This window comes from Neolamprologus multifasciatus, chromosome 8 (genome assembly GCF_963576455.1).
Source record: "Neolamprologus multifasciatus chromosome 8, fNeoMul1.2, whole genome shotgun sequence".
Lineage (NCBI taxonomy): Eukaryota > Metazoa > Chordata > Actinopteri > Cichliformes > Cichlidae > Neolamprologus > Neolamprologus multifasciatus.
Window position 1 is genome coordinate 4,473,195 of NC_140446.1, and position 24,882 is coordinate 4,498,076.

Genomic DNA, 24,882 nt, shown 5'->3' on the forward strand with positions numbered 1-24,882 from the left:
AGATTTTTAATTATAATAATATTTAACTGTAAACTAAGGTGGGTTAGCTGTCATTTTATCTTTTATTAATGATGATTGTTATGAAGCGTTATCAAAAACTCTGTAAAACGAGACTGTTTGCAACTCGCATCCAAAACGTATTAAAAACTCAGAAATTAAGATATATTTGCACTTCAGCACGTTACATATTCTCGGTTGTCTTTTACTAACGCCTCCATTTCCATCTTTCAAGGACCAAGACTGGAGCTGGACGAAATACGAAACTTTAACAACAAAACTAAAAAAGCGAAATTCGTAAAGTCCCCCCTCCACCCCCCGCCTGAGTAACACTAAGGACTGTGAGCTGATAACGCGGCTGAGCGGCGTCTAACAGTACAGAAGTACAGTTTGTACATGGACTCGGGATTTTCTCGTGAAAACAACTTTCCTGCTCATCTTTAAAGAAAAAAAAAAAAGCTGAGTTCACGCATGCTCAGCGGCGTCCGTCTCCTCCCATCGTCTCACATGGTGGAACGTTTGATTATTGAGCTTGTTTTTTATGACAAAACAATGAAGCTGTCTCTCTCTCTCTCTCTTCTTTTCTTTATGTTGCACAATATTCATCACACTTTGGTTTTTACTATCACTGCAAAAATGGAGCAAACTATAGCACCACATTTGAGGGCTTGAGGTGGATCAGTCAGGTGGGAGAGCGTTCGACGGGAACGTGGGAACTCGTTTGACCCCGTGGCATGAAAGGGAAACGCAGGAAGGTGTCGGGGGTCGCTGGAAGGCGGGTGTGGGGAGGAAATAAGAATCAAGCAAAGAGCACTTTGATACTCCCATGTGTCCTCTCTGTGAAGAGGTGAAACGTTCCCAGCTGCCAAAAATGTTGCAGAATTTAAAAGCGAGCAGAAACTGTCAGCGTCGGTTTGATTGATTTACTAGAAACGTTTGAGGGCGCGTGTTGAATTCTCTGTATGTACGTTTTTAAAAAACAAGTGTTACAGGCAGAAATCCCGTGGCTGGCCATTATGTTCATATGATGTGTATATTGTGTGTCTTTTTAACCGTCATGGATGTAAGGCGGGGTTTTCTCGTCTCGTTCGGGTGCAAATAATGTACGCTAAATTCATAGTCGTGCAGAGCTGAAACGATCAGTCCGTAGTTTCCACAGAAATCTGAGGAATCCTGTAATCAATTCTGCATCAAGACGAGCAGGTGGTGGGGCTCGTGTTCAGACTGTGCCGTAAAAGCACTGCAGAAGAAGAGGACGGGGTTAGGAGACCAGAGGGCTGCAGGGCGGAGGCAGATTTAATGGGACGGTGAAGGATGGCGAGGCTTGCTTTGTGCTGCATGCATGCAGCTCCAGAGGAAGTTCTTTTCAGATTTTCAGATTAAAATGTAAATCTAAAAGTGCACGTTTCCAAAGAGCAATTTATATCCTCACCTGAGGGACGAGGTTACCTGCTGAGCTGCATGTCAGTAAAGTTCGCACAGGAACCTTTGCGCTTTTAGTCACCGTTGCAGAAAATAAATTGCATATTCATGGTGATTAAAAATAAATAACACGATTTACATTTGGCCGACCTCCCACTTTAAGATGATCTGGGCCGTCTTCAGCACAGCGGCCGTGTTTGCATCTCTGAGTGAAATTGCCGTTATTCCACCAAATCAGTGAACACGTTTAATTTTCTGCAAAAGCCCCGCGATGCCCGTCTGTCTGAGAGTTTAGGTTTTCTCGAGTCCTAACACAAAGTCTGTGTTGATCTTGATCTTTGCAGTGAAAGCTCAGTTAACAAATACATAAAAAATCTTTTTCACTGCAGATCTGATATCTTTGTCTCCCTGTCGAAGCTGAAAACAAATATTTCGTGCACATCATGATTTATTGGGTAATTCTGCTCATCTTATTTTTATGGATGTGAAAGATCTGAAAGTCTAAAACGTTGTTGGTGTATTTTTGACAGATTAAAGTCAAATTATTTATTCAAAAGAAAATAAATCAAGTTAAGTGTTTCTGATCTCTCTGAGATGATAATTTATCTTTTTCTTTATCAAATACGACCAAAAAGAAAACCATCTCAAATGTCAGTGCCGTTTTTGAACAGTTTTATATTCAGACTTTTTGTTAAGAGAGATTTTAAGGATTCTCAACTTTTTCTGAAATCAGAGAGAAATGAGTGATAGTCAGTGATGACAAATGTGCCATCCACCAGAGTCTGTCATTCAAAAAATGAGGAAATGTAAAACAAATGAGTAATCTTACCCTCTTATCCGGCTCAGGATTGCAGGGGGTGAGTGTGGAAATCATTTCCTCTATTTTTAAATGATTGCATGTGTAAAGCTCAAACCTTCACTGAGTCACATCGCACACCTCAACACGTTTATCAGGTAAAGAAAACAGGATCCAGGTTCAATTTTATTTCATTAGCCGTCGGCTCAGTGGGATAGTCTGATGCTCTGCGTCCCACCAGTCGGACCCACTCCACAGTTTGAGAACCAAAAGGTAAAACTGGTGTAAACAGACCCAGAGCTGCTCTTACTTTCATTCGTTCCTGTAGGAGGTCACGACTGAAGTTACTGACAGTGAGAAAGTTACATTTGGAGCCTTTCAGGGATAACAAATAATGTCATCTGCCAGAGTCTGTCATTCAGGAAATGAGCAAATAAAAACAAATCGGATGCATTTAGTTTGTTTGGATTGTCTGCAAGTCTCCAGCTCGAGTTTTCCCCTCATTAACGATCAATCTGTCAAAAATGAGGGGTTTTTGTCCTTATTGTTTTAAAAGTCCAGAATTGATTCATCCATGAGTGGGAGTAAAGCAGTGATTATTATAATGTTACACGGTATATTGATGGTGCTGAAGAAACGCTTCCTGTTTCTCCGGTTTCTCAGATCTGAGTAACAGGAAGCTGAGAACGTCTCAGGCTAATTTGCTTGGAAAACAAATAAAGACTAGCCGGCTAATCACTTCAGCTCTCACCACAAACACGAGTCGTTTCTCTCTGACATCCCATAATGACAAGAATGCAACAACGTTGGTGCAACGCGGTCTGGTTTCCTCTAATCTGAGCGATGGGTTGAATGTGCTGAACGTCGTGTTTCTTTGGGCCAGAGAGAGAAATGAACTTTCTTGTATTTATGAAGTTAAAGTGCAATGGCTAAAATAATATTTTCTTTTTGTTTTGTATTTAAATAACTCCGTTTGTTTCTTTCCATTTGAGTTTTGTTTCCGTCTGCTGGTTTAAGTATGTTCACTTTTTAGAAATGTAATTGTATGAAGATCAAATGTTTACCTGGAAATAAAATAAATCACTTTGGCACGATTCCTGTGTCGATGCTTCTTTCAGTTACTCACTGAGGAAAAGCTGGAGCCCGGCCAAACACTTGATTGCGGGCTGAACCCAACATGTTATTTCCATCTGCGGTAGTTTATATTTGTTTGGGTTTGTCTCAGCTCCTCTGCCTCGCACTCTTGCAGAGATTTATAATTTCATCCAATTTGTGGTTTAATCTGATCAATTCAGTTCAACTTTATAGCGCCAAATCACAACAGCACTGCTCTCAAGACACTTTGAGCAGCCAACCTCTTCAACTGAGCCAAGACATGATTCACTTAACCGCCCCTCGAATACATCACGCAGCGATCACAGCAGTGAAACGAGCTGGATTTTGGGAATCCGATGAGTACACCTCGATAGGAGGAGAAAGACTAAAGTGCATCTGTGACGACAGACATGACACATGATTAAATCAGAAGCATGATGCAGGTGGTCCCAAACTGTAGACTAGGGCTGCCACGATTAGTCGACTAGTCACAATTATGTCGACTAACAAAATCGTCGACGACTGACGATTGATTTAATAGTCGAGGCGTCGTTTGAAGCTTTGTAAGATCACAAAAGACGCAGGAATAAGTAGTAGGATTTAAGAGTGTAATAACGGACTGAAACAGAAGATGGCAGCACTGCATGTACAAGGATGCCAGCTGCCGTTAAACCTCGAAGAAGAAGAAGTAGCTCTGTCCCAGAATTCATAGCGCAGTTTCCAACAATGGCGGCAGGTAGGTAGTTTTAATATTACTCTTATTATTCTTTCTGGGTCTCAAAATAACCGTTTAACATATTTTCAGGCGACAATGTAACTGTGTAAACCTCAAATATCTGCTCAGTTTATCAAGACACCACATATTTTCAAAAGCGCTCCGACGTTTTCGGAGACGTCTGTTACCCACTAGCTCGATAGCTAGCCGGGGGCTAGGCTCACTAGAGCCCGTGAGAACACCGGACTCCCGGCAAATCGTTTTCAAACCCACCGTCTTTCGCTACTCAGGTTAAACATACATAAGTCACTTAGATAACTTAAAAATGTTATTGTTTGGATTTTTTTTTAGTATTTTATTTGTTCCTGAGTAAATTGGCTTGGCTTTTTAGTTAGCACTTAGCTTAAACACTTAAAGCTGTAAGCTAACGATAAGAGCAGATGCCGCTGGTGCAATAAGCTGTATGTTTTACGTCCAATGGATGATGATCTGATTAGTCGACTAATTGCAAAAATAATCGGTGACTAGTCAACTATCAAAATAATCGTTTGTGGCAGCCCTACTGTAGACAGGCTTAAACTCATCAGCTTTAAAAATATTAAAAGGTGAAAATGGAATTTATGAGAAATGTACAATGCCTTTTTCCTCTGAGGGCTTTGGCTGCCAGACTTAGGATCAGTTGATTAGTTTTGTGTTCCATTGTATTATTCTGTTTTTGTTTTTACATGTACGGATTTAATTTCCTGCTAATTTCTTTCCCTTTTGTGTACTGCTGGGATTCTTCTGGTGGTCCCCGCTGACGTAGCAGCGTCCATATTATTTGCTTTTTGTAACCACGGACTGAAAATGCTTCCCAGATGTGCTGCTCCTCAGCGAGGAGGAGGGCGGATCATATTTGTTTGTGCTGAAACTTGAGTCTCTGGTCACAGTAATCAGTCATAGTGGGTCATTGGCTGTGACACTGTGACAGCATGTAGCTCACTAACTGTAATGTTGCGCTTTTACGTTTAAGCTGACAAATTTGTCCTCAGATTTGACTCATTGAGAGTTGAGCTGCTTTTTACTGCTTGTCCATTTCTCTAATTGCAGCATCACTGATAAAAGGAAGGAAACGTCCTGACAGGACTTCCTGTACACGTTAGTGTTCTCTCGGTGTTTCTCAGGACTTCATAACAAACAAGCTTAATGCAAACAGTTTGATTGCACTCAGTGCGGTTACCGCTCTGTAATCGTGACTCAATAGAGGACGGGTATTTTTTTTTTTTTTTTTTTTTGGTCGGTATCAAAAAAGGGGAAGTTGGTATCATTTGAGATAACTTGACTCAGGTACTCAATAATTTTATCTGAGTCTTTTAAGAGTGAGTCAGTGCAGATTATCATCTTATTCACTCTTCTTCTCATGACCTGGTTTAAGTGTTTCTGGCTCAGCATCAACTGTTTTAGCACACGTCAGGAAGTGATTTGTCAGAAGTGTTACAAGCACGAAAGGTCATGCCAGGTCACTGCTGTCGGCCCCCTAACCCTCTGCTTAGATTACAATCTTATCTCTGCACACTGAAACGTTTAGGACTAATACGCTGTTATTAGTAATATTCTGTTATTTTACCCCGAGTTTAAAATAATTATAGCCAGGAAACTTAAACATGGTTTGGGAGACCACACGGAGGTCACTCTGAAGCCTGTTACCCTAGAAAGTCTTGTGGTTTTGTCCTGTAAAAAGAGCTCAAAGCAGAGTAAACACACAGCTGGCTGCAGGGTTGAGTTGACGCCCGGATCTCTTTGAAGAGAAGGCTTCGTCATCGCGTATCAACTCGTGCAGAATGCGCTCGTTAAGTGGGCAGCAAGCACAGGCGAAACTTTCTGCTGCCAAACAAGCCACGCTCATTGTTAACTGTCGTTTTATTAGCCGTGAATCAGACAAGCTCTCGGAGAGAAACCACCACCAGCACCCGCCCCCTCTACTCAGTCTCACATTCCTCCAGGCTCGACTCCCATGTCTGATTTACAGCGGAGCTTAAAATCACATTTCTCCCCCTTTTTACAGTGAGATTTACACATCTGACATTAAATATTTGTGGGAGTTTGTCTAGCAGAGAGTCATATTTATGCATATCTTGTCTTCGTTCAGCTACTTTGATAGTTTGGACAAAAGCGAGAGGGTTGCCGGTTTGGTATGGAGGTCCTGAGGTCAGAGTCCTGACCTCAACCCCATCAAACACCTTTGCCAGAGCCGGTATCACAGAACATCAGTGTTTGATCTCAACAGAATAAACGCAGTCCAGCTCCTTTCATGGCCACTTGAGGCCGACTCCCATGTTAAAATGCTTTAAAGCAGAAATAAGCATGTTTAGGTTTGCTTCTATGGATATCTTCCCCTTTCATAACAAAAATACAGAGGGTGAACTGCTCACTTACCCCTCCGTTTTTGTTTTTGAGTCCTGCTCTGCTTGTACGTGTAAACCTGCAATCAGCCAATCGCACGCATATCGCATGTAGACATGGTCAAGACAACTTGCTGAAGTTCAAACTGAGGATCTGAATGGGGAAGAGTGCTTGCTGGCAAACGTTGTGGCCTAAATATTTCAGAAACTGCTGATCTGCTGCAATTTTCCCACACAACCATCCCAGAGTTTACAGAAATTGGTCTGAAAGTGGAAAATGTCCAGCGTGTGGGAGGTCTATGGGGAGAAAAGGCCTCGCTGATGTCAGAAGCCGGTGGAGAATGGCCAGGCTTCTTCAAGCTGATAGGAAGGAGGCAGAAACTCAAATAACGACTCATTACAGTCAATGTATGCAGAAGAGCATCTCTGAATGCACACATCAGACCTTGAAGCTGATGGGCTACAGCAGCAGGAGACCCCACGAGCATCACTCCTGTCAGCTAAGAGCAGGAAACTGAGGCTACAGTTCCCACAGGCTCACTGTAATGAGACAACAGCATAATATTCATTGGATAATGGGATTTCTGTTCAACCCTATATTCAAATATAGGGTCAGAAAATAGCAGTCTAGCCTTGTATGAACAGTTCAGGATGCTGCTGGTGTAATGGTGAGCATCATTTAAACCCCTCAGCTTACTGACCGCAGTGTCTTCCGATTGCTACTGCAGCATCCTGAACCTCAGATCGTCTCAAACCAGTTTATCGAACGTGATGCTGAGTTCACCGGACTCGAATGGCCTCCAGTCGCCTGATCTCAGTCCAGCAGAGCACCTCCGGGAGGTGATGGAACCCGAGGAAGGCTTCCAAGAATTAGGGCAGTTCAGACAGGAAGAGGGGGTCCAGCATGGATGTTTGTGTTTTCTGTGCTGCAGTAAGACGTCACTCGAGCCTTTTATTGATTCACAGTGAAAGTTCTTGGTTCTCAGAAGAAAAGTGAGCAGCATTTCAGTTAACAGAAGACATTAAAAAAAAAACAATGTCTGAATGCCAAACAGGAAACTCGGACGATAAAGTCTGAGTCCTCGCAGCTGCCTCTCAGACCTGCTTCCTTTAGCCGCTCATTAGAGACCAGTAAAGACACAGTTTGCTGGGGAAGAACAATAGAAGGCTGCTCGGCCAGTTAATAAAATGTTACACAAGGAAAACAAATCCAATGTAACGGATGTAATTTCCCTCTCATGTTTTGGACCACACCAATGAATTACACAGTCAGCTGATGCAACATGATCACACTGTCGAAATAAAGTGCACTTTATTCATTGCAACAGAAAGCGCTTCAAGTTTTTACATCTGATCATACGCAACTGATTACAAGAAAGAGGACTGTTATCATGTGAAATCATACGCTGTAGTTTTGGATTAATGACTACTTTGCAGTTCAACATAAGAAACCTTCACAACTCTTCCTAGAAAAATATCAGTGCAGTTTAAAAGAAAACAAACAAAACAGTAATTTCTCCTCAAGGCTCCATTACATCCACCCATTCCCCACCTCTGTGGGACTGAACAAACAATGGAGCTTAAAAAGGTTTAAAGCTGAACCACAGTAACACACAGAGGCCACGTAACGGACGTACCAGTTTAAGTCTTCAAGTACAGTGCAAAGTAATGTAAAAAAAACAACAACACTTTGTTGGAGGCACTGTAGGGACTGCATGAAGGTCAAAAATCCCAAAAAAGAAGGAAAAAATTCAGTTTCCCAGTGATCTATCAGTATCAACTGGAACTTTGTTTAATTTAAAAGAAAAAAAAAGGCACAACAATCACAAACCAACAGTTAAAAACACGTGAGGCTGCGTTTGCGTGCAGCTACTAGTGAAACCTCACCAGTCGCTCTGTTTTTGGTCTCAGCTGTTTATTTGGCTATTTTTACAAGCTGGTCTCCAAAGAAGAATTTAAATAAGAACAATTAAGGATGCAGACGAACGCTGTCTCGTGGTTGGTTTAAAAAGTTTTGAGTCCAGCATTTAAATAAAATAAAGGGTAGCACATCGTTAAAATTTTGAATAACGGCATTACAAAACCACCCGAATCAACATTTCAGACCACTTAGAAACATGTGGGGATTAGTAACAGGTTTACTGACTGGCTGTTGTCACTCGCAGTTAGATTCTTCAACCTCTTTCTGATATTTTGGAGGTTATTTCGTTTTTCTTTCAGGCTGCTGGACTCAGATTTCCTCCCTAAACCATCATTTTGCTCACCAGGACATAGAAATTACACGACTGGTCAAATTTGATAAAAACAGTTTAAAACTTTGCAGACTTTCCCTAAAATATACTTTCAAAAATCTTAACTGGAAGTGAAACATTGCCGGATATTTGCTGCTGAAGAATTCTCCCATAAATTTCCTGACTGAGTGTCTCCTAAAATGCCTCCAGCTCTTTTCTCACATGCAGTCTGCTTGAGATGAGTTTTCACTGCTGAATATACTCAGGCTAGTTAGGCTGAGAGCTGCCCGAGCTCTTGCTCATTGTTCTTTTACTGGAGTATCACCTGCAGCTGTTTTCACATTCATTATGAAGTTACAGATTCTTTGGTTTGTTGTGTTTTTACGGCTGAGTAAGCAACAGGCGTTTGCTGTCTCACACAAATCTCCATCGGATAAGTAATAGGAAAGTTGACCACTTCCATTTGTTGGTGATCAGGTATTGTATTAGTATACACCATCAGTCAACTGTCTGATTTACGGTGTTACACAGCAGCCCTCTTTGATTCTGCATGGCCACGTGGACATGAACCTAACAGGGCGTATTAGGGCCACTAAAATTTGTTGGAAAAAAATGTCAAATTAACAAGAAAAAAATAAAAAATTTCTAGAAAACGTACCAAATTTCAGAGAATAAATTTTTAACTTTACAAAAAAGAAAGTCTACAAGCAAATTTGTGCACAAAGACTGGAAAAAAGTGGCAAACTGTCTTATAAATGTTCCCCTCAGAAGCTTTTTGAGTTTCCCCAATGCTGTAAAAAATGTTAAAAGTGCTCTGACATTATGCCTGTGCAATTTTAACAATGCAGGGTGGCCCGTGATTTAGAGACCTTTGACATATAATTAGGATTTTCTTTCTTATTATGTTCAGACTAGTTGCTTAGTTTTGCTTTGCTCCTGTTTAATTACGTCCTAAATGAGTCCCAGCAACATTCAGATCTCTTTATATCACAGTGGAGCTGCAAGCTCAGTTCTGTGCAGGTATCAGGACAAGTGAGCCTTTGACACTTTTTCACATTATCTTATAAAAAATACTGATTATAGCTGCTTGTAGAGGCACAGAGTGTGTGAGTGTGCATCCCAAACAAGCTACAAACTGAACACATTACCATTCACGAAAAAGATAACTGCCTAATCATTTTCATGCAGTCCCTTAAACACTCATTAAATAAATACTGTAAAACAATATCTTATAAAAGTGCTTTACACTCGTTACACAGGAGGAAAACTGCAGCAGCAGTTAATTTAAAACAAACCCCACCACCAGAAAACAACCACAAAAAAATCATTTTCCACAGCAGCTGTGCAGCTGTTGGTCTCGTGTCATTAAAGATACTCTCAGCTGGTGGAGTCTCGGTCTGCACGACATCTTTACCGGCTTTGAAGCGTAAACTTTTCCACAGAGCCGAGCGTCGGCGAGTCTCAAACACTGATGCGGCTGCGGGCCACTCGCTTTTAAAAAGTAAAACTACACCCTGGATGTCTCTGCTTTGGTACAAGTCGATACTCTTGATGAGGATTTCACGCGAGTCTGTGAACGCGAGGCTTCGCTGGGGGCGGAGGAGGCGCGAAAGGCTTTATTCTGGTTGCCGGCGAAGGGCTGGGCTTGACCGGAGGTACGGGAGGAGGGGTTGGTTTCACTGCTTTGTTCTGGAAAACAAAACAAAAAATGATTTTTAGGTGAATTTATGAAAGTAAATTAGCAACTTCTGCATCTCAACACTGCTTCCTGTCATCGCGGTGGATGCTCATGTTAAACTAAAGTTTCAAATAATGATGGCTCTGCATGATGTCATGGAGATCCCTTATATTGTCACGTACTCCAACTCTCTGTTTTTAAAGAGGCACCCAGTCGGTTTGTTTGAGACAGCTGATGAGCTCTAGCTTCACAAAGGCCCAGTGTGACATGGATAAGGATTGTTTTGAGTTGTGAATCATGCAAAGCTACTTGAGTAAGTCCAAAAATATAAAACGTAGAGCTGGAAAATGAGCATTAAATGTTTGGGCAGACCAGTTGATCCCTATTGATCCCCAGAAGGGAAATGCTTTAAATGGGTAGAAAGCAAAGAAAGAACATCTAAACATGAATGAATCAATGAAAATAAATAAAACACGAGTGACCTTTATATAAAGTCCTGGGGAAAAGCTTTGGCGCTCACCTGTGTTTTATTCAGAGGCGGTAAAGGTTTAGATGGAGGTAGAGGTTTCATCTGTGGTGAAAAGGAAGAAGACGGTTATTTAACTGAGATTTAGAGCAGATGTTGACACTTTACAGGCTCCTAATGAACATTAAGTCCAAGTTTGATTACACGGAAACCAAAAATCAACAATGACATTATTTCATAAAGCCACAGAGCTACACTGATGTTTATCAGTCCTCTGTGACTGGCTGTTCCAGTAAAGTCTGCAAAAATCAACAATCCTAAGCTGTTTTCATTAAACAGCTCAGCACTGTAGACTAAACTACGTCCAAAAAAGATGAGTTTAAAGCTGAGCTCAGTCTACACCAGCAAAGAAACAGCTGACAGTTTCTTCTGATTGGCTGCCACTCATAAAGATAAGATTGAGTGAGGTAATGAGTCACAAAAAAAAAAGAAGCCTGAGCTTTTAGCTTGTAACCATGGTGATCTCATTATAATATTACACAGGGCAGAAAGTAAGGAAAGGTCTCCTTTATGCATGTTATTTAATGATGGTGATAGTTTCATTTTTAAGCTTTAATAGACGTTCAAGTTGCTGCGATCTTCATTTATCATTATGTCTTTAAAAACTAAAGTCTTACCGGCTCAGTTTCCGACGTGACAGACGATGACGACGGTTTCAGCGGCGGCTGGAAAACAAAAAGCGGTTTGTCAGCATTTCACAGTAAAACTGAGACCTGCATACACCTGGCTGCTCGGCGTACCTGTGGGGCGGGTCTGCAGGGGGTCACTCGACCCATCAGAGGGGTGCAGGCCTGTTTCGCTGTGGTCTCCATGAAGGTGGGCTGACTGATCTGAGGTCTTTCTTTACCACTTCCTTCTTGGAACGACGGGTTCAGCTTCCCTCCAGCTGAATGCACTTTCCTGTGAAGACAACATTTATTTATTTAGCCCGGAAGAAGAAGGAAAAGATGAAGAGTCCAGACCGCAGAGGGGGAAAACTACCTTGTAGCGATGTAGCGCTCCATGTCGTCCTTCTTACAGCACATCAGCCCAGCAATCAGCAGAGTGACAACCAGGAGGATGGAGACTGCTGCGCACACACCGGCTATCAGCCCAACCTGATCTGCAGGCAGAGGAAACGTAAAACTGCACTTAAGTACTGATGCGTCTTTTTTTGCACTCTTTATGTCTAAGTGCAATTAAATTCTGAACAACATTAACACTCTTCCCTCAGTGGAGGCTTTGTTAGGTACACTTTCCTAGCACCGGTTCGGACTCAACAAGGTTCAACAAGGTGCTGGAAACGTCCCTCAGAGACTTTGGCTCATATTGACTCTCTCTGTAAACTGTTAGCCAATCCTGGAGTCATTGAGTCAGATGATGACATCTGGTCACCTTCTGAGCAATAAAACTGGGTCACGTTTTCATTTTGTTCAGTTTAACTTTCATTTAAGCTTCAACAAAGGGTCTTAAAGTTCTGCTACAGCTCTCGTTAAAAGCAAAAACCAGACCCGATTTACATTTGTCTGATCTTCCCTTCAAGGTCGGCTCCTTGTGCACTCTGGACCAACTTCTCCAGCTACTTTGGGCTGCTCCCTTCCTCACCAGTGGGTATCTGGTGTGATTTTACACCGGATGCTAATGCAGATAGATTCCCAAAGGCATCCGTTTCTGCTCCCGGGGTCAAACCATGGATCTTTCGCTAGTTAGGTGTCTGCACCAAACCACTGCACTATGTTGTGTGTCTTTGCCCCGTCTAAGTCCTGATCTCTCCACTTGAACTCGTGCTTTTCTTTGGCTCGTTCAGTAGGTAAATATTTAGTCTGGGCTTCATGTCGGTTGCTTGAATGGTTGAATGAGGATGCAGGAATCCTAATCCCCTCATTTCATTACTGCAGAACTTCATGTTGAACGACCACAGCGACCACACTTGAGTCGCAGTACTGACCTTCAGGTTTTGACTTGCTCTCTGAAAACAGCTGTTTGCTCCCAGCTCTCCTGAGTAACAATGATCCTCGACACGAACAGTTTGTGGCCCAGGGCGAAATCACAAAAGTGGTCGGAGCAGGATTTCCACGGAGCGTTTTACAAACCGCAGCCATGCTGGAAGAAGCGATTGAAGATGATCTAAAAGCTAAATTTAAACCAGTCGCGGTTTTTGCTTTTTCTTTGTCCTCAGGAGCAAAATTTTCTGATCACAGCTTTTAAGTAACAAATAAAAATGAAGATTTTAGTTTAAATTTTACAATTAAATCGTGAGGAAGCTCTTGAACTGTGGCTAAAAACTCAATAGGAAGCATCTTTTCCCCGTTTTAACAACTTACCGGCTTCTGATTTTGCAGAATGATTAGACCATCAAATCTGAAAATGTTATTTTCTAAGAGCAACATGAAAATGTTATGTAAAAGGAATTTTCCACACAAACAACAAGAGCAGTGTTCAGAGGAAGTTATGTCATCCTCTTATTTTCTTAATTAGCTTTAGTTTCACTAAAGTCTTTGTTTTGTTCAAAGAAAAGTGTGTTTTAGAGTCTCTTCTTCCCCTTTTCTTTGGTACTATGTGGACAGAAAGTTGCACAATCATGAGGTGCAACTCTAAGTTCTGCACATGAAGCAGAGACAACCAAGTCTTCTACAAAAGAGTGTTGAAACTAAATTAGAGCAAACGGGGTCAGTGCTGGGAGGCTCTCATAATGAATCACTCATGTTTCTTATTCGCTGGAAAAATGATTCAACAAGCAGCTGTGACCTGTTTTCATCTGAAAGTCTTTACAACAGCAGCTGAACGTCTCTGAACGTCGTGCTTCATAGTTTATCGTGAACGTTAAATGCACCGCAGCGTCTGTACCTTGAGGTAAATCCGCGTACTGGACGTTGCATTTGGGAGGAGCCCAGCCGGGATTACAGTGGCACTCGTTCCTGTGATTACACACCTGCGGATAAAAAGCAGTGATGATTAAAAACACGAGTCGTGGAAGTGGAGCTCAAGTTCAACGCGACTGGTTTGAAAGGCGTTTGCCGTTTTTTATCTGATCATTTCTTCATTTTATTCAGTCATTGTTTAAAGTCATTTATAGTTTCTTCCCCCGTCGTTAGGAGGCTGTTACATTCCTTGAGACTAGCTGCATTTGTCCAGTTTTAGTCTGCTGTGATGGCTACAACAACATAAACAGTGCATTCCTCATCTCTTTTCTCATACCTAGCACCACTTTTAGTTTGACTTATTTGGTAATAACAGCTCTTTCTTTCTCTCTCGCTGCTTTTTCATCTCTTTTTTAATAATTTTTGGCTCTGATGCTGCTATTGTTCCTGCCCCGTCTGCTCTCTGCTGTTTCTTCTACATCCTTCATTAATACATCAAAGTTTATGGCTGCCTGTATGTCGCCTGACAGACTAAACTCAGGGCAAACATGGGGCTTGGGCTCAGTTTAACACCAGATGTTGTTTCAGGTGAGGGGGTGAGGTGAAGGTTCATGTTTAATGGTGTGAAAATTACAGTTAAGTCCAGATTAGTTCTCTGATTTTGAACTTACCCCGTTGTTGTTGCACTTCTTTGCACAGTCCTCCCTCTTCCCGTAGGCTGACACATCCACACATCTGTTATTGAGGCAAACCTGAGCACAAACTTTTGATTCTGAGTAAAACGGCCAAAATATTGAAAAGAAAATTAATCGTCCTGCGATGCGTCTCCCTGTGACAGTTTTACCTTATCCGGCGCACATTTCGTGCCACTCGGCACCATGTCCAGGTTTCTCATCTTATCGTCATCCACGGCGAGTTTGCACTCTTTGACGTACATTGTGTTGTAGCTCGCCCGTTTCCCTGTGATAGACTCGCCTCCTTCCTCACAAAACATCGATCCGCACTTAACATCCCTACACAAAACAAAAGCATTAATCCAGAGCTTTGTGGTGCTTCTTCATCACTCTGAATTCAGGGTGAATGACGGATGGTGACACGTACTGTGGAGCACAACGAATGAAGCCGAATTTGTTCTTCCCACAGTTAGCGCCTTCCTCGCCACGCTGGTTCAGGTTGAAACATAAATCTGGTGCCACCTGGGCCCCTAAAAGAAGGCACAGAAGGAAAGCTTCGTGTTAATCTGTCATTTAGTGTAGGTCTGAGACTCTACATCCTTACATCTGCTATACTAATGCACCTCCGAGCACATGAGTTCAGCAGCATTTTTAAATTTTAAGCGTCCACAGATGCCAGAGTGGGATAGACGCTGCTGAACTCATCAAAATGGCCAGAAAAGTACTGATTTAATGTGTTAGTCTTGCCTTTTATCAATGGACTGTATTTACAGACCTCTTATGAGACTTTCTTTGCAGTCGCTTACATAACAAAATGTATGAAATATTTATTTGGACAGATTTCTTAAAGTTATTTCCACCACATGACAGTAAAATCTAAATGTTTGTAGACCAATGGCTAAAAGCTCCTTGAGGCTTATCTCATCTACTCAAAACAGTGCTGATTTATCCCTCTAAATGAACCAAGAAGTAACCCGGAGGGTGGGGGACAAGCTAAGGCCTGCAGTTCCCCTCGTGGCCACTTGAGGCTCCAAAAGCCAGTCAGTTCCCAAAGACTTCCCTTGTTAAAATGTCCAACTTTACTGGAGCATTTTTGCATGTTTCGGTGTAACAGCTGCAGGCTGGATGATTATTTTTAAATAACTCATTTATTAGGATGCTGTTAAGCCTCAGAGTCAGCGGTGTGGTGCTTTGGTTCACAGGCAGCCTGTTAGAGCTCAACTACGCTAACCCGAGCCACTGAGCTCAACCTGTTCTCTGTGTCTGTGCTGTTGGAGCTTTTCGGGCCTTTTTGTACAGTTTAACCATGTAGCTCGCTAACCACCAGGTGATAACCTCGTGCTCCATCCTCGCGTCTGGATATGGTCAGCGAGGCTTCAAAATGCACAGCCAAAAACTAAAAGTCACATTTTTATATGCAAACCCTGAGGTGCACCTTTCTAACTGAGCGTGCAGATATCAGCCAAGAAAGCAAAAGAGCCTCAAACTGGGACTTCCCAAACCAGCAGCTGATGTCTTCGATAGCAGCATGCTGAGCGTACCTGGTCCAAAAAGCCTCCAGCAGTGATGCTCCCGGGTGGGACACTGGCCGTTGTAGCAGTATCCCTGGACAGTGCCGCTGCCCTGGAGCGTTTTGTAGCAGGGCTTGCCGTTCATCTCGAAGCTGTCTTCGGGACAATCCGACGATAGTCCGGTGCAGAACTCGGGCAGGTCGCAGTTCCCGGCTGACTGCCTGCACACGCTCCGTGATGACTTCAACTGAACAAAAATAATATTTTAGTGTTTTGACCTTCTGTATGTACCAGGTCTGGACAATAATTCGCTCGTAGGTTTTTGTGGCACTGTTCCAGGCCTTGAAACTGTCAGTTGAGGAAGGATGTGGTGAGTTATAAAAAACTGAAACAGCAGGGTGTTATCCTCCCTTTCCTGTTAGTGCTGAACAGCGGGTGTAAGAGTAACCTTACATTTGTTAGCCAGAGGCGGGGTGTGTCTTTAGGAAAGGTCCTGAACTTCACAGAGAATGGGGATTGTTATATCCCAACAGCTACAACAGAAAATCGGCATTCATTTCATTTACTGGACAGATTGTCAAAAGATTCTGAAATATTCATAATCCTGAGTATTAATCTTGATCTATTTTAGTGACCCGCTGATTTTCCTGCAAATTTTCAGTAAAATATCTCAGCAGTTACCAGAAGACGAGCCTCTGATCCTCCTCCAAGGCCTTCATGAAGATATCTTTTGAAATATTTTTGCAAAACATGCCATACTTTGATAGTGCCTGACTTTTTCTTATATATATATATATATATATATATATATATAGCACATCAATATTTCTCAGTTATATAAAAAAATATTTCAGTATCTACTCAATGTAGATAAGAGGATTAACACAGTGACACAGTGACATTAATAACTGTTTTTCCATAAAACGTCCCGGTGGGAGCCAGCTCAGCTCACCGGGTTGAACAGGTGACTCGTACTCTGTAAGGTTAGAAGCCTGAGTTTGAACCCGCCCCGAGCTGTTTCCTGTGTCCCAGCTGTCCTGTCATAATAAAGGCTTAAAAGAATTGACGTTTTACTATTTGCCCAGCTTGCACAGCCTCATCTAAATTTGACTGGAAATAAATGCTGATGTAATTAAAGGTTCATTTTATTGGTACTGGTAAAATGATTAGAGGAGAAATATACATGTTTGATGTTAAGAATATAATTTCTAGTTAATTTCAAAATACTGTTTTGTTAAAGGTATAGAATATAGAAGTGCGACATTCTAATGCGCTTTTTAGTATTTTGGGCTTCCGGCACACTGTAATTACGTAGTTGGGGAGTTGGATAAGCTGGAAGCAACACAGTTTTTTGACCGAGTCTTGCCATGTAAATTAAAAGTTTCAATAAACATATTTTTTGCAAGAAAAGTACCTGGACTTGCTCGTGTTTCAAATGCATGTTGCCGGACTGACTCCTAAAGGTGGTACAGAAGAGTGAAATAGAGACGGAGTGCCGCCACTACAGCTGTCATTAGAACAATTCACATACAGTGTCTTAATCCTTTAATTCAGGTGTTTTCAGTCCGGTTGTCACAGTTGTATAAAACCAAGCCATGCAGTCTGCCTCTACATCAGCACAAAAGAGGTGTGCTGGGAGCTTCGTGGGTTTCCGTGGCTGAGCTGCTCCATGCACTGCATGTTTTACCGATTCTGGAAGTTCAAATCATTGACAACTTTCACTACCTGAGACACAGCAGAGAAGCTGCACATATGGCCCCGAATTATCATTATTTATTCTGGTGTGCTTTACAAAATGTGTCATTGCATTAAGCAGAGCTGGAGTTGAGAAAAACATAGCAGCTTCGTTCAGAATCCAACTGATGTGTGCAGAGATTAGCAGCACACACACACACACACACACACACACACACACAGCTGTGTGTTGCATTGATATTTGGGATAAACTGTATACATAATGTTCTTAAAATTCTGGAGAAAGCCCAAGAAATTGCTGAGTGAAAAGCATCTCCGACGGCTTTATTTGGGAATTACTCCGAGGAGAAAAGAGAGTTTGGGGTTTCACGTTTTCAGCCAACACGTCGCTAAATTTGAGACTCGGATGTTTTTGTGAATGTGAGCTCTGTTAGTTATCAAATCACAGACCGGCTTCAGCGCCAGATTCCAAAAATGTGTCAGGGAATAATTTAAAACACATGCTGGATGTATTTTTGTCTCCAGAGAGTTTTAAACTTCATCGAGATCTCGATTAATCACAGCTGGACTTGTGATTAGTATTTATGTCCTCGCAGCACGCTGACGCTCTGAATCTACATTCAAATTTAGGTTGTTTTCTGCACCTTTGTTTAGATGCAACGTGCTTTGGAATGAGGCGTCTTATACTGCTTAGGTACGGATTAATATAAAGCCAGATTAGAAGGGAGCAGAGCTTCAGTACCTGACACTTCTCACAGCACTGTCCGTGAGCACACTGGGATCCTGCAGTCAACCGACAAGTCGAGGCATCGCAGCAGGGATTGTTGCATTCCTGCAAAAAACACAAAGACACACAACGTTTGTTTCTGTGCACACACTTGATCCTCAAACATGGCTGCAGCGATGAAGGCAGTGACCTCACCCAGGAATTCTCCCCCTTCTGATGAGGGTGTGAGCACACTAGAAAGCTATTTTGAATTTGAACTCTTTAAGGCTGCAGCTGTGCACACGCTACCTGCCCTAACCTCAGACAGGAAACCACAGCAGTGGGATAAAATGGAAGAACCTAAATAGCATCTCCCTTCAGCAAAGGACATATTTAAACGTAGCTGGGGTTACCTCCACCGTGCCACAGTCGCACTCCTCTCCGGGGTCCACCATGGCGTTGCCGCAGCGGGGGCCCACGGCGATGATCCTGGAGGAGGTGGGCTTTTGCAGGCAGCTGGGCTGAGCTCGCTCCAGGAATTCAGCGAGCTGAGAAAGACTGCAGCTGCTGAACAACTCCGGGAACATTTGGTTTCCTGCCCTGTGGGAGGAACAAGGAGATCTGGGCTCAGCTTAAGGTTCAGCGCACCCCTGCTCTGATTGGGAAAATGTTTGCAGATGCAAAAAATTCTACATCTGCTCTGGGCTGCATTTTTACCTGAGCTTTTCTGCCATGACACAATCTGTCCTGCTGGAAGTGGAACCGCACGTGCAGTCTGGAGCGTCGTGGGAAAGGCCAAAGTTATGTCCCATCTCATGGGCGATAGTGGAGGCGAGGCCTATTGGGTTTTCGTTGTGATCCTGAGGGAGAAAAATGAATCAGTATCACCTCCATCGTCCATCCTGATGAACGAGAGTCAGACGCCATTACTCCCACCTGATTCACGCCTCCTGAGGTTCCGGTGCACATGGCGAACTTATTTGCCAGTCCGACTGTGTCTCCGTCAAAATCTCTCCAGCTGTTAAAGACAAAAACGCACCGTCAGGTCAAGCCGGCGGCATCACTGCGGTTAAAACATCTGCACAAATGTCAATCCTCACGTCACAAACTGGGCGTTGTCGTGCTTGACCCTCAGCAGGAGGTCGTCCTGACGCCACGCCAGGAACTTGTCCAGCGTGGCTTCTGAACTGTGGCTGACGTCGATGAGGTCTTTGTTCGACCAAATCTCCAACCCCACCAGCAGGACGCGGATGTTCAGACGCCGATACAGCTGCGGGCGGAGGAGGAGACCGTCAGGAACAGATGTGCTAAGACACATCAAACATCTTAAACAGCTGGACGCAAACGCACCTTATCGATGTGATTCACGACTCCGAGGATACGGGATTCAGTATTGCTTCCATATTTTTTATACTGCAGGAGAAAAGGAGGCAAATGTGTCAGATTTACTCAGCGATGAGGGTGAAGTTTTATTTAAAGTGCGACGTTATTACCTCAGCGTTGTCCACCACAACATACAGCTCGACAAACCTCTGAGGACCCGGCGTGGGATTCGATTTCTGAAAGGAAACACAAAAAAAATGAAATACACGCCAACATGACACATCAACCTCATTATTTATTGATTATTTACTCACTTGTGTGCTTTTACTACACATCTACACACATTAAAATGGAACAAGGGGACAATAAAAGAGGACGACAACTCTGCAAATAAAAATGTGAGCGAATAAATTCAAGTCCTGCATTCCAAATATATTTACACAGAGGTTCTAACTGACTTCATCGGCGTGACCCCTCCTATTTGGAGAAATCTAACTATTAATGGTGTTTCTGCTACCCGGTGGAGCTCAGGCAGAGCTCAGGCAGAGCTGAGCTGCTAGCTGACGGTGCAGAGACGGACCGTGTTTCCTTATCCGCAGAGCAGACTTTAAAGTAGGGTTTGCAAAGCTCTGTGCGAGATAAGATCCTCGAGATTCAATTCAATTCAATTCAATTTTATTTATATAGCGCCAAATCACAACAAAAGTCGCCTCAAGGCGCTTCATAGATACAGAGAAAAACCCAACAATCATATGACCCCCTATGAGCAAGCACTTTGGCGACAGTGGGAAGGAAAAACTCCCTTTTAACAGGAAGAAACCTCCGGCAGAACCAGGCTCAGGGAGGGGCGGGGCCATCTGCTGCGACCGGTTGGGGTGAGAAACAAACTAAGTAAAGGAAAGGTCCCAGATGACCTCCTCGGGGTCAAGTTTCGATTTTACAGCCGCTCTGAACATCAGTATCATTCATGGGATGGATGTTTGATCTGCTTTCTGATAATTCACTGAGGAAAACTTGCCTATCTTCTAGCTGTGATTCCTTCAGTGTTATAAAAACTTTTGTATTATATGAAGGTGAAAGAAAACTACACTGGCACTAGAGCATACCCATGATCTGGACCTGAAGAGTCCAGCGACCTGAGGGCCCTGGTCCTGGTCGTAGAGTAGGGTGGTGTTGGATGAAGAGCCACAGCTGGGCCTGCCGCTGATTTTCAGATGCTCCTGTCTGTAAACGGCATGATCGCCATCGTCCGTCTGCCCCAGAGGCTCGATCAGGTAAACCTGCTGCCGCGCTCTCAGGAAGCCACTGCACATCAACATTAAAGAAATAACTTTATTCGTCCGCCAAGAACAGAAGAGATGCGACTTTGATCCTTATAAAAATATAAAAGCATTCAAACAGACGTAATGGGTTGTTAAGGGGCATTAAGGGTGAAACGGTAGCCGGGCACAGAGCAGAAAAACAACCAGGTTGCTAAATATGAAGCAAGGCGTTTCTCAAGAACCTGAGGAACTTTCTCTACAGATGATGTAAGTGGTAAAACAAGAAGTCCTATGTTGTAAAAATATCTATTGCTGCTCTCTTACCTCATGCCAGAACAAATCCCCACGCTCACCGAGGAGTCGTCCACGCCTTCGATGTGACCGTGATAGTAGCAGTGAACCTAAAAACACGGATCGGTCAGTGAGGCCGGCTGGTACAGACATCGCTCACGCAGAGATTCTTTGTTTTTGCTTCCATAAAATCATTAGATTTAGATTAGAAGTCTAAAATGTTAGATTTTTATCATTTCTGGGGCAATAAAACGTTTTTGAAACAGCTCTTTCTCCTCTGAAACAGGACTCGAGGCTATTTTATATAAATAACTCCGATTTTTTTAACATTTTTTATGTTGCAAAAAGTGAAAAACATCATTTGAGTTTGAACAAACAAGATTTTACTACAAGATATCATTTAAATAAAGTTAAAACGCACTTGTTTTGGTGATGTTGTCACCCGTTTGCCATCTTCACTATAGTGTGTTTCAGTGTAGTCTCTCCCAATAAGGTTCCTATAACATTGAAATTCATTTTTCATGTATTTATATATAATAACATATATATAATATTTGCATTTGCTGAGCAGAAATGAAACTCACCTGTTTTTTTCCAGAAGAATTGTGTGATTTCTCCCTTCGATGGCCAACTCGTACTGAACAGTATCAGGATAAAGCTGCAGAGAAACATGCACAAGTCACAGGGCGGCGTTTAACCTCCTGAACATCTTTCACTTGTGGGAAAAAAGGCAAGGAAGGAAAATACCTGTGCAGGTAAAAGTCCTGCACCCAAACATGTGCTTCTGATTTATGATAACACATAGTTTGCACATTTTTAATCTGCAAAGCAGCTGGTGAAACTGCACTGATAAATTAGCTGTTATTAGAAAAACATATTGAAATGCTGAGAACACAGAGAAGGTTGGTTTTTCAGTCCCGGGTGTCGCTAATCTCATCCAAAATGACTTAAAAACACAAAATTAAAGGATACTCACAATATGCATTAACACAATAAAGATCAGCTTCATGTCAGAGAACTATAGGAAGAATATTCCTATCTGACATGGAAAAACCAGCACAACGATACTCAGTAACGTATGCAGATTCCACTATTTTAATAATGAATCACATGAGAAATATTTTAGAGAGAGCACCGGTGATGTGCAGCTGAGGCATCAGTACCTGCGGGTCGTCCTGAAGGCTCCTCCTGTGTCTCTCCTGGAGTCTCTGAGGTCGGACCACCTCGTAACGCTCCACGTGAGACAACGTCCCCGAGCTGTGCACGATACAAACTACACACCACAAACACCGAGTCACTGTCTGTATATGATCATGGAGTAGTGCAGATGCTAAAGCAAATTTAGGCAAATTCAGCCCAAAAACAGACTGTCTGATGTAAAAAGAAGCATTCAAGAATACAGAGTCTGCAACATCTGCTCACATCTGATTGCATCAGTGCATGCATCTAGGTTTCACTCATTTGAGCTCTGTGGGAGTCACCCCATAACAAAATCTAGAGCATACAGGAGAAGACAATCATGGTGGCAGAAATGTTCTGGCGTGGGGTTGCTTTGCAGCTTTTAGTAAAATCTGTAACAGTGCTTATATTTAATATGAGGCCATCTGTCCAAAAGTTGGAAATGACCCAGAAATGGACCCTTTAAATATTGCCTAACGTGCCCTTTTTAAAAGTTTTCTCCAGTGAATATTCTGAAAACAGATCAAACATCCAGGTTTCTGTTTAGTGAAACTATGACTTTGGCTTCAGATTGTGACACTTGGACTGGGTGTAAAACTTATTTCAGAATCCTTTATTGATCCCTCGGGGAAATTATTTTGGTTACAGTGCTCCAGTATAAACAGTAACATAGACAGACAATACACTAAGTAAGAAATAGACACAATATATACAATATATACATGACTTATGTACATATAGGTCACTTATTGATAAATAGCTGAATAAGAAGAAGAGCGTGTGCAAAAATGGTGTAGCTATTGCAGTACAGTGTGTTAAGTGGATGAGTTGCACTTCTTCCAAATCAGACATTTTTGATTTGACTGTTTGTTTGTTTTTAATGTAATTACACATACATGTGTAACTGGGGGCCAGACCTGATTGGTCTTTAAAAGTGTGTAAACTGCAGTGAGATCATTAAAAGCTGATGTTGTGATGCCAGCTTTACTGCAAAAGAGTGAAAAAGTATAGAAAGCTAAAATAGTTTCCAGATCTAGACGAGCTGTTTGAATCCACAGCTGTGACAGAAACTGTTGCATTAAATGTGGCATCCCTCAAGGATCGATTTTAGATCCTCTTCTATTGTCGTCTTTGCATTTCAGAAGCACGATATTTACATTTAGTATCATCTACCTGCCTCACCTCACAGCGACTGATGGCAAAAAAACTTTTCTCAACTAAAAATTGAGCATATTTTATTTCCTTTATTTGATTTAATTTCCAGGTCCTACGTATTTATATTTTTGGCTTAATCAATTTTTTTTAATCTTATTTTATTTAATGATCATATTTTAAGAATTATTTAGATTTTTTTTTTTTTTTTTTTGCTTTGTGCTGATTTTTATCATATCTGTGTGTTTTATTTTGAAGACCTCCCGGTATTTTAAACTGACTTCACTTGATCTTTTTAAAATGCATTTTTTCTTATGCCAGGATAATTATGTGATTTTTTTTATAATAATAATTTAAATTGAAATAATATCACCTGTTGAACATTTTATAATATACTTGTTTTTACACTTAAAGAAAGGGAAACATTAGCGAGGGGTTTTTATTAATGCAGTTGTTTTACTAAACCTGCCTCAGCCTGATCAAATAGTTTTTCTTGGTCATGACTTTCTTACTAATAGATTTTAAATCTCAAATGTCCTTTTTCTTCTTAAATAAAAGGGTAAACATATCTAAGACCACACGTGTCTACCTATCCATCACCTCAGATAATCTAATTGTTTCATGTTTCCTCCTCTGTGCTGCTGAGAAGTTAGATTTATAATCAAATACTGTATTTTAAAAGCACATCAGATCTTTTAAGAGCGTTAATATTTATTAGTAAAGCAAAAATAACTTGTAAATAAAACAGTAAATTGGTTAAAGATGAATTATAGAAAAGAGGGAAATACTGTTATAAACTGAACCATACGTTTTCTTTTCAGAACTACAGGGACTTTAAGCCCTTTTTAAACCACATAAACTTCTGCTCGCCTATTAATAGTTCGAAGCTTCTCTGCCAGACTTCATTCACTTTTCTGCTGATTTAGCGGCAGCCTGTTGCTCTTCGTGAAACTTTGTTGGAGTTAAAAGTCTTACCGCATGTGAGCCACAGTAAGAACAAGTCCTCTCCCATCATGATGCGCTTTGCTCGGGCCCAGCCGATCACCTCCCGTTACTCCGTCGTGAATCAGCCGCTTCCAGGCAGCGACTCCACCGAGCTTCGTTCTTATCTCCGCCCCGCAGACTTACCGGATACCCAGCGTTAAGCCAACTGTGGTTACACTTCCGGTGTAATAAAGCTTTACAAAATAAAGTCAAATTTTATTTATGTGTCGCCAAATCACACAGTTGCCTCAGGTGGCTTTAAGGTGTAAGGTAAGAAATTCCCAGACAACTCCCTATGAGCAAGCACTTTGGCAACAGTGGGAACACCCAAAATATGTGAATATAGAAATCATACATCGTACTGTAGTATGACACGTGGGAGTCATGTATACGTGGAAACAACACCTTAAGATTTAAACTAAAA

At 42.0% G+C, this 24,882-nt stretch overlaps 2 protein-coding genes across 4 annotated transcripts in view; one reads left to right on the plus strand and one right to left on the minus strand.

The window, feature by feature from the left end:
• LOC146512247 (inhibitor of nuclear factor kappa-B kinase subunit alpha-like) overlaps positions 1 to 23,376 on the plus strand; it is a 48,660-nt gene extending 25,284 nt beyond the window's left edge. For 2 of the 3 annotated variants that reach the window (XR_014875825.1, XR_014875826.1), the window contains exon 22: positions 233 to 329. Coding sequence is in view for 1 of the 3 variants with exons in the window: in XM_085171167.1 (XP_085027293.1) it covers positions 233 to 298 (66 nt within the window). In the remaining 2 variants the exon portion in view is untranslated. Of the gene's footprint in view, positions 1 to 232 lie in introns of all 3 variants that reach the window. The other variant, XM_085171167.1, reaches the window with a different exon arrangement.
• LOC146512248 (zinc metalloproteinase-disintegrin-like 2d) lies at positions 9,535 to 24,607 on the minus strand. Its single transcript, XM_085171166.1, has 23 exons — positions 24,450 to 24,607; positions 22,307 to 22,416; positions 21,728 to 21,801; positions 21,565 to 21,640; positions 21,177 to 21,253; positions 20,697 to 20,895; positions 19,761 to 19,826; positions 19,618 to 19,680; positions 19,368 to 19,537; positions 19,204 to 19,285; positions 18,985 to 19,127; positions 18,681 to 18,867; positions 18,304 to 18,393; positions 15,897 to 16,113; positions 14,783 to 14,885; positions 14,526 to 14,694; positions 14,353 to 14,433; positions 13,668 to 13,752; positions 11,823 to 11,943; positions 11,582 to 11,741; positions 11,459 to 11,506; positions 10,836 to 10,886; positions 9,535 to 10,326 (listed from the first exon to the last, which is right to left on the minus strand). The coding sequence occupies exons 1-23, from the start codon at positions 24,487 to 24,489 to the stop codon at positions 10,198 to 10,200; spliced, it is 2,541 nt and encodes an 846-aa protein (XP_085027292.1). The 5' UTR covers positions 24,490 to 24,607; the 3' UTR covers positions 9,535 to 10,197.
• Between the last annotated feature and the right edge of the window lie 275 nt (positions 24,608 to 24,882).

What these genes read in the sequence shown, in the direction of transcription:
- LOC146512248 (XM_085171166.1), bottom strand. Translation starts at nt 24,489, where the DNA reads ATGATGGGAGAGGACTTGTTCTTACTGTGGCTCACATGCG. An exon ending in AGTGCTGTGAGAAGTGTCAG is followed by an intron (nt 16,114 to 18,303) that starts GTACTGAAGCTC and finishes ATTTTTGTTCAG; the next exon opens with TTGAAGTCATCACGGAGCGT. An exon ending in CTGGAGGCTTTTTGGACCAG is followed by an intron (nt 14,886 to 15,896) that starts GTACGCTCAGCA and finishes GCCTTCTTTTAG; the next exon opens with GGGCCCAGGTGGCACCAGAT.